Source organism: Stylophora pistillata, chromosome 4 (assembly GCF_964205215.1).
Source record: "Stylophora pistillata chromosome 4, jaStyPist1.2, whole genome shotgun sequence".
Classification (NCBI taxonomy): Eukaryota; Metazoa; Cnidaria; class Anthozoa; order Scleractinia; family Pocilloporidae; genus Stylophora; species Stylophora pistillata.
The window spans coordinates 2,045,459-2,055,402 of NC_142522.1; the positions used below are offsets into that span (position 1 = coordinate 2,045,459).

General features: G+C 39.0%; 1 protein-coding gene across 1 annotated transcript; it reads right to left on the reverse strand.

The window, feature by feature from the left end:
* Positions 1 to 271: 271 nt before the first annotated feature.
* Positions 272 to 6,855, reverse strand: LOC111340746 (repulsive guidance molecule B). Its single transcript, XM_022947635.2, has 3 exons — positions 2,599 to 6,855; positions 1,906 to 2,462; positions 272 to 1,446 (listed from the first exon to the last, which is right to left on the reverse strand). Exons 1-3 carry the CDS (start codon positions 2,672 to 2,674, stop codon positions 745 to 747), a joined length of 1,335 nt encoding a protein of 444 aa, XP_022803370.1. The 5' UTR covers positions 2,675 to 6,855; the 3' UTR covers positions 272 to 744.
* Positions 6,856 to 9,944: the final 3,089 nt, after the last annotated feature.

Sequence of the window (9,944 nt, forward strand, 5' to 3'; positions counted from 1 at the left end):
TGTAGAAAACATCGGCAAGCCGCGTTTTCCGTTTTGAGTCATCGGGTAAGATTTCGCCATGATAAGGTCACTTTTTTGTGGAAAAACCGTCAATGGGCGAAAAAACGCGATAATTCTGAAGAATATGGCGCAGTAAACAAGGAGGGGCTTGGTGAAAGACCAAACATGAACAAATATATTGAGGGGAAATAGAATACGAGAACGATATAGGTTAGTCGCGGAAAATGCAAAACATCACACAGGAACTCTTTGCAACACAACTACACGGATCTCATTTGATGATCAGATTTATTCGAACATTTCGGCGTGTGTGTGTGTCTTATGTGCATTGTCAAAATGCTTGTACTGTGGATTTCATAAATTAATTGAGAATGTATAAAACAAATAAATTTCTATGTACTTGCCCTCTGATCCGGTGCTCGACGAAAAATATTGGCATAAAGATATAAAAATGTATGTCTCTAATACTCGAGTGACGAATTTTTTCCCTACAAACGGTATGTACATATCTGATAATTTCATAAACAATCTTTCGTTTTCGCGAGATATCTACCACCGATCCATTTACGGTCCGCACGTCTCAAAAAATGCGTCGCGCTCTTCAAAACTACAAGGAGATTTTGAAAGATTGAAAATAATCTCACTTCAACTGGAATTTCTTGACAGGCCACAGATAAAAATCGAAGATAGAGATCATAAATTACTGTACTTTGAAACTGAAATTACGCGCATTTCGGCTTTCTGTCATCTCGCCAAAATGAACAAGGAGATCACTAGAACCGTGAGAAGAGAGAATGAATGAGACTGTGTTTCTGTACTTGAAACTGGTATTCTAGTTGGCTGTGTTGGCTTGTCTGTCCGTGGTTCCGTCGTATTATACGACTGTAGGTCCCTCAATGTTCCAATTTCATCCAACAAGAATGAATCGTCTAAAGCGTGCCACGCAGCGGCTGTAAAATTCACGTTTCCCGTTGTTAAAAGATCAAATAAACATGAATCTAGATAGAAGCCAGTGATTTTCGTTTCAGTGCACTTAGCATGGGCCTTTGCGCGCGACATTTTGCTTCTCCGCGGACGCATCTTTGCGAGTTGATCGTCCGTATATGATAATAGCTCTCGGTAGTCAATTCTTTGGCGATCAGGGCATCCCATTACACAGAGTCCCGTAGACGGAGTCTTCGTAGACAGAAGCTGCTCGGGGATTTTAACGTGAAATGTCAGAAAATCTCCGACCTGTCGGATAATGATGGTGGTGCTGATGTAACAGATTTTAATCTCGATGTGAACTCGACGTCCCTTTTTCCTCGGATAGATTACAGCGGGGCAATCCGCAGGTCCAGTCTGTTGTGTTCCATCGTGGAACTCAGCGGGAAGCGAACCCGCTTCGGCCCGATATATTTTCTGATCTACGCAGCCCTTTCCACTCGCTTTTATCAGCACCGTGATCTAAAGGAGAAAGTACGAGTATAGCGATCAAAATACACAGTGACCAAATCGCGATCCATCAATTTTGGCAGCCTCTTGTGCGAGCTGTGATGATGGATTGCTTTATTTCAGGAACAAATTGCATGATGATATGTGATTAGTTTCATCACAAAAGCGAACGAGATCGGTCAGTGCTACATATGATTAGAAAAGTAAACGGTTAATGAATGAAATGGCTGTGCACTAAACTGACACCGCAGCCGTTTGGCAAACCCATCTGGAAACACACACCTTGTGAAATTGACAAGCCGCACAGCGCTGAAGACATGCCGTGTTTCTGTCAAGCAGTTGGAGTCCATATTTGAATTGTAAGGAAGCCGTAAGCTGTTGGACGTGTATGCATAATTCAAAAGCCTGTGTTGTTTGGACACGTTCCGTGTAAAGAAGTGCACAAATTCAAAATAATTTATCAGTACTTACGGTGTTCGTGGCTGTAGCGCTGGAACCCGCCACCAGAGGTACGTTGGTAACTTGCACAGAGAAATACTTGTTGTCAATAAGCGGCCATGCTCCCTGAACGACGCAAGTTTGACGTTTCTCCGTAAATGTTTTTAAATGTGGGTCCCCAAATAACGCACACAGTCGAAAATGGTGTGGGTTTTGCTTAATTTGTTCTTTAGAAGGTTTGAAGTCCTCAGATGTAAAGTTCAAACAACCAGGTCGTTTCGTCGCTAGCGTAGCTGGAGACTTTGTACTGCGCAGAGCTGTTTCATTTGTAGCTACAGAAATATTTCCACAATTTCGGGCTTTCATCTTCATTGGTATCAAAGTCGATATTGTAAGAAAATGAAGGTCTGATCTGCAACTTTTCACTATCTTTTTAACATCCTCTACGCAGCGTAAATAAACAGCCAAAGCGGTGCAGATTTCTTGGTTGTTTTCAGAATCGACCGCATCTACAGTCCTTATGTATGGCAGTGTGCAGAGATCGTTGATTACTTGCGTACACTTTTGTGTCTCTGCTGTGACAACCAGCACTACGAGCACAAATGAGAGAACGAGTAATGTGAGTATATTTACATTTAAAGCCATCATAACATAAGGATTACTCGGTGAATCGTATCGAATAGTAACGAACGCGCGATCGAGCGTTCGATTGAAGAGTCTACTCACGTAGAAGCGGAAATAAACAAGTCTTGAGCAACACGCGGCACAAGTCAGTTTTTCGTCCTTTAAATCGAAAACTCATGTCCCTTTTAGGCCGCCGTCTGAACTGTCGCACATAACTGCATGTAGACCATGTAACACTGTCACAATTTTGTCCTTTCCTCGGGAGTCGATCGCCCCGATCCGGTCCAGGCCAATTTGCTTGATGGGAATGAAAACCAAATGACTCAATTCACTTATCAATCAGAGAGTTGACAGCTCCAATACAAAGATACTGATTAACAAGGCCGTCGCCGCCCCAAGTGACCCTTAACAGGCGATTGAAAACTTTTCACGAGTTACGAACGCGATATCGCCGCGAATATCTTACAGCAAACACTTACTTTAGCCAAGCCACGTTCAAATAAAGGGCTTGGGAAAAAAAGCCGAGTTCTTATAGGGGGCTGTCATTTTCTGAGTAGCCCCCTAGTGTGGTTTCCCGTCACAGTAGAACCACCGAAGCAGCTGTCATTGTAATTAACTATGGGTTCTTTTCTTTGTTGTCATTGGTCGGCGCTGGGTAGAATTATCGCCCGCGGCTATTCAAAGTACCCTTGCATAACAAACCAATCGGCAGCCAGTATCCAGCGCGGAACTCGTACATAATTGAGCGGGTTGTCATTCATCATTTCTCCTTTTGTTCCCTCGCTCGCTTACTGGCGGAGACGTCTTAAAAATTACAAAAGGGGATGGAGTGTTGACACTACCACTGGGGGATTCCGAGTCATGCTTCTAACCTCAAACAACAAAAGTTTGTTAGGGCTTACTGCCACATACGGCTGCATATAAAATCTTCGCGGCGAAACCAAGCAGAAGTCCTTTTCCAAGTGACAGCATGTGACAGCTTTTAAGCTTCCCAAATCCTTCCATAGATAGGCCAAACCACGCAAGCTATTAATTACACACTTTTGTTGATTTAGCTTAATTATACTTTTGTAGTTCGACACTTCGAAAAATTACAAATGTCATATTTGGGAGGACTTAAGACAAAGATAACATAAAAGCTTATCAAAAACCAAAATAACAGAATTATAATGCTACAATAAGGGCGTAAAATGTTCTTTTCTTCGTTTTCGGACGTCTTTAACACGCACTGCAAACGCGTTTTTTTTTTCGTCATGAGAGCATGACATAAATTAGTTATTCGAGGAGTGAAGAAGCGGTCTTGAAATGCGAACAACGTGCTGCGAACCTGCCAAATCCTTATCCATTGATATGCTGTGACGCCCACATCTAATGAATATTGGTGTTCTTTCACGTCGCGAAGACACAAAAATCTTTTTCCGGTGGTATCATTTGAGATCTTAAGAACGCTTCAAGAACGCATATTTCACTAGCAAGCGCGCAGCGTGTGAAATTGAATCACAATGGTTAAGAATCTCTAGGGACGCAGCAAGAGCCTTCTTGGAAAAGAGAAATAATTTTCAGTCTTTCCATAATCAACAGTATAGTCATGTGAAATTCTCACTGTGCCTTTCTTTGAGTCAATTTCCTGTTGTTTTACCAGTGTTAATAAAGAAGTTTGCAACGAGTTCCAACTGCTCAACAAATTGCCTATTAAATTTGAACTACTCCGACTGAACTTCAACTAACTGTGGCTAAAAAATTCTTGCATCACTTTTTAACTCAAAAAAGGCTGTTCGGTGAAATTGTAAGACGTCCCCTGACGTTTGAGCTATTTAAATTAAAATTAACCAGTTTATCAAAAAGTGAATCTGCAAATGTATACTATATAATTTCTTGTGATGCTTTAAAGTAAATTTCGTCTGTGAGCTCGAAGTTAAACAGCATTCAACTATTGTTCAAAGGAGTTCAGTTTCAATCCTTCAATTGAAGGTCGTGCCCCGCTGTTGTCACAGAATGGAATTATCCGGCGCAATTTAAGCCCTGGCATGGAAGAAAGTTTGTAATAACATACGACAAGCAGCGATGTTTGTTTGGAATCCAGAAAAGAAAATTAAAATCTGTGGGAGACTGAGGTTATGTAGATAAGGTGGCTAGGACGCAGTGGGTCATTTTTGTCCAAAAAATGAACACATTTCAATTTCCAACTGGGTCTTAGCTGATTACGGACAAATTAGTTTTCTTGACCAACTCAGAATTCACGGCACGATGTACACTTGTTTACAAGCTGTTGAGAAACCGACAGTTTCTTTTTGAATCGTCGGATTAAGACAAGTCATCGCGGCCTAAGAAACAAGGACTATTTGTGGAACCCATGAAGTGCTGCTGTGAAGCTACGTGAACTGAATTCCAATGAAGTTCTTTCTGTGCCAAGTGCACAAAGATAATTTGAAAATATCGTTTGGATTTGATCAAGATTTTCATTCGTTGACCCTGTCGTTGGAATCTCAAGAAGCTGTCGACGAAGACCTATCAAGTTTTCAAGGAGACAAAAAGTGTTCGCGCTAGGCAAGATTTGTTCGACGAAAAGATGTCTCCGACGTAAAAGAAGAAATCTTTCATTTCAATCAGTTGAGATCAAGTTCTTCTCGCTCTAACCACCGGTAAAAGACCTTTTGCTATCTTACTCTTCAGCGAGGTTTCAACTGTTCTAATTGATAGCGTTTATCGTCTGGAAAAATCGAACTAATATTGATAGTTCTCGCCACATTTACAATCAGTTAAATTAGCCCCGCGAGGTCAGCAGGGGTCCTTGTATAACCATTAATTAGTTCTTCACTACAACTAATCTGGCGCCCTCAACTTTAAAAAGCAGCGAGGCTTGAGTTAAAAAAAAAATTATTCAACCGAAAATTGGTTCCTTTGAGAACCCTTTAAGTGTGCGACACATCAAATTCAAGAGGGTTTACCAAGATTGTCGCAAAGCAGAATTGTTGTGGTCACTTTTTTCAAGCAAAACAATCGAAACTTTATTAAATAATGAATAGGGCGGTCCGAAATTTATTCAGGACACGGTAGATTTAGTGTCGTAGTCCATTTGCATTCTGTTAGATTGATTTTACGAGCAATTAGTTTTGAATTAGTGGTTTGTATATAGACACACTTTGAAATATTTCAAGGTTTTTACACCAAACCTAGCCACCTCGTTTCGCTTTTACACCGATTCTTTTAACACAAACATTATTTTTAATGTCACAAAGTGGAGTTTGATGTAAACTGGTTCCTTTTATTTATATGAACTAAAGATAACTTGAAATGATGAATTTGGCCAGCTACTAATTGTGACTAAAAAATCCAAAATAAAGGAAATAATTATTTTGAATATAAAATAAGGTTGTTAAAGCATACTTCAACGGAAGGTGGCTGTTTAAGAATTAATGTAAACACATGCCACTAGAATACATCACTACAGAAAGACTTCTGCTCTCAAAGAACAAATGTTCGCTATTATAACGGGTTTGTTTTTCTCAGCCACGTGTGGCAAGTCTTCTGTTGAGGCCTGCACCACAAAAGAGATAATTTCAGATTGTGTGCATTGCCACTTTAAGCTCTCTCTCATGAATAAACGCCTCCAGTGACCTGAAATATTGACTGAAAAGGTATAAGTTTCGTTAAGAGTCATCTTAAAACGCAAGATTGGACCAAAAGTTCGGTCACACAAATGTGGACCACGACTTTGGGCTCAAAACCGAATTCAATATCAATAACAACAGAAAACCGAACTTTGTCGGAAGTTTTATCATTAAATTCGCTTTACCCTTAATTATAAAAATTTTAAGGTCAATTTGACTCAAATGTTCATTTTCGTGTGAATCTGAATAACCTTTATATTGTTTTGAGTACGATAGGAAATTCAGGAACTTAATTTCCAAGGACTTGAGATAAATAAGACTCAGACATCAAGCACGATGAGCATTCTCTCGCACAAAAAAAATATCACAGAGGCGTAACCATAACTAAACAGAAAAATATTTTGGGAGTGATTGACGAGGGTCCTTGTTCGTTGGAAGAGAGCATATGATAAAGTCACAGGACTGGCATCTCAGTGAAAGCTGTTCTGCAATACAAATCGTGTCTGGTTCAAATATTAAAACTGGCATTTATTCGGCATAAATATCGATGAATAACTTGCATGAATATCGGCCTAAATATCGATGACTAAAGCACTTTTGTAGCTGTTATTGAGCTCTTTTAGAAAAGAAAAGGGGAAAAGAACAATTCGTTGGTAACTCGGCGTTAGCTTTGTAAATGTAGATGCTTGCGTTGTAAAGTCAACATGGTTTAGCAATGAACCTGCTCAACAGGTTTTCATCTACCCACTAAGAGAAAAGCTATTTTTTATCATGTTTTAAAATTATGATAAAGGTTCCCACGATTTAAGGCACTAACTTTTTAACGACTTGTTCACAACAGCCTTGACATCTAACGAGTTACCCTGTCTTTTTCTTTATAATAATCGCCTCGGTTGTTAGTTGGCTGAAACCTTTTTGGACTATCCATTCCTGTTTACCTAGAATCATCTCTTTCGCCATTTTTCTTTTGCTTCACTGTTATGTCTCATCCAAATCTTTTCTCCAAATTACAACCATTCTCTCTCACCTGTCTAGTCTAAAGAAGGTTTTTATATTTTAATAACGTTTCTTGTCTCGAAAAAACAACTTAGCGAAGAACTCATTTAGAGAATCAATTACAACAGTGACTAATTGCTCTGGGAAATTAATATTCCAAAGTCTTTAATTATAAACGTGACTTTCTTTCGATTGAATATCGAACTTCTCTCTTAATAATGCAAACGAAACAAACGGACACAAAACAGTACAAAACAAACCTTTGTCCTTCCGTGAAGTTTTCCAAAGAACTCAATTTAAACCTATTTGCCTTTTCCTTTTCAAACAGGACAAGGGTGTTTTTAGGCGGATGATCATATGCAATATCCAGTCCAAGTCAAATTATTACACCGACGTATATAATTCAGAACTTCTTGATTATAATAGTTTCCTTCTAGATAAGGTTTCCGGTGCAGCGACCAACGAGACCCACAGAACAATTTTAAAGTTCCTTGAACTTTTGTGTAATGGCAGTGAATGAACTCAGTCAGTGAAATTATTTGAAAAGATTGCTATTCTTCTGAGGCAACCGGCTAAAGATAATGAGCACGCATGGAGAATACTTTCAATCCAGGCAAGTGAAATTCAGAAGCTCAAACATCAAACTGGTCATATTACTCGTAGTTTTAGTTTCATCTGTAAATAGATTGCATTTTTTTTAATTTTCCGAAATTGCTCATATCATATTTCTACGATGGATGAAAAGACGATTATAGCCAAACAGGTGAAATGTCGGTGAATTTTTTCAGCTTTTAAGATCTAAAATGACTCATTTATCTTAATAGCACATCTCGCTTATCACACAAATTGATGCAGTTCACGTTTCTCCATTTTAATGTTTTAACAGGTCTGACAGCTGAGCGGACGTCCTACGGATATCACGCGATATCACACGATATCACAAACGCATTTTTGAATTTTAATGAATCAGCAGTCGGGTAGAAAACTGCGAAGTCAGATGTGCATGAGCTCAAAGTAGAAATCGGAAAAAAAAAGAAAAAGAATACATTTTCTTATATAATTTACCTCAGAGAATTTCGAGGAAGTTAGCCCATCCTAATTTTTTCCAACAGCCTTGCCTCCCATGGCGACCACCTTTATGAAGAGACCACCTCGCAAAAAAAAAACATCGCGTGCCAAAATCCAAAAGCTGTTATCACGCTGGGGTAAGATGGCATGAAAAAGATAAAATTCTTTGTTTTTACTGCGTTTTTGGAACATTTTTCCAGAAAAAAAGTAATAGGTGTTCTCAAAAAAATACCTCTATCATTTTTTTCTTGAACGAAAACACCCACACTGCATACAATGAGGTCAAGAAAGCCGGCAGTCACCGACTGAACGATTACGAAAAAGGAAATGAAACTATAAACGAAAAAAAAAAGCCCTTTAGTTTCTGTCTTTCATCTGACTGGAAAATGTTCATATAAAAGAACTGAAATACCTTTTCCTTTTTCTCCCCTTTTTAAGGAGAATTTCGAACCCAAAGAACAAAATTATCAGCATAAAGAATCACTAAGTTTGTGAAGGAGCGTTGTTGTTATTTTGTACCCGGGAGCCATCTAACTTTTGTTTGAGTAACTTAAAAACAAAGAACAAAGAAAAGGTCTTTCTGTGAGGGACCCCAGCGATTTACTAAAAACATATAGCTGCTCAGAGAACCACTATTTCCCATTGTTTTCTGGCGTAAAATGACAGTTGTCAGTTAATTCAGAATTCATGGCCCTCACAACGTTCCCGAACAATTGACGAACAACTACCAACAGTTCGTACTTAACAAACCTTGTTTACAGTTTAGAACATTAAAATTCAGTTTAACATTTCGTTTATTGGATGGGCTAAAACAAAACACCCGTTCTTTTACTAGTCCCAGGGAGGTCCGATGTTGTTCACCGTCAATTGAAGATGACGGATATTTTCCGGAAAATTTCTGAGGAATAAAAGCTGCATGTTTGAGTTTGCTGAATACCTCCCAGATCGAGTGTAATATTAAGACATTTTCTCTACTCAACTCTTCTTTGTGAGTTATGATCAAACCTTCGATTTTTTTTTAATTTCTAGATTCTCTCAGAGAAACTACGCTGTCAAGAAAGCAATAAAAAATTGGAATCGACAGAGCGGCACTCGGAACGCCATAAGATTTCATTGCGTGTCAGTCACGCGCGAGCATCGCGTTGTAACGCGAAATTTTATTGCAATAACATCAATCCTTGTAATGAACTAGATATCGATGTGCCGGTACGTAGAATTCAAACTTTTGATATAACAATCGGTGCACATTAAAACCGTTTCTGATATTAGTTGGCATAAAATGCAAAGTTGAATAAATTGATGAGTTTCTCCAGGAGGTCGACGAAAATTACCCCTTACCGGATACTTCTCGCAATCAGCCGGAGGCAAATCGCATTTTTAAAACCGATCACATAAAAATGCTAAAAAAAAGGAAAAATGGATTCTACCCTGATACGGACTGGATCTTTCGGACAGTTTTTGTCTTACCGTCACGAGACCTTGTCCTCGAGGAACCTCAGATGCAAATTTCAATTCCACAACTTGTGAAAAGAAGTCGCTTGTTTCAGAACTTTGTTTACTGTCTGACAAACGCTTTTCGGAAGAGGGCGGGTTTCAAAATATTGTCACTTAATAAGAGGCTTTAATTCGACGCGCATTGCTCAAAAGCTGATACGAGATGGTTTTAATTTCGCCTCCTCTTAATGGAAAACTAGAAGGCGAAATAGGAAACTTTCACAGAGGGACGAATTAATTTCTTCAACCTGTCTGCTGGTTCTTTTGTTACTGCGGTTA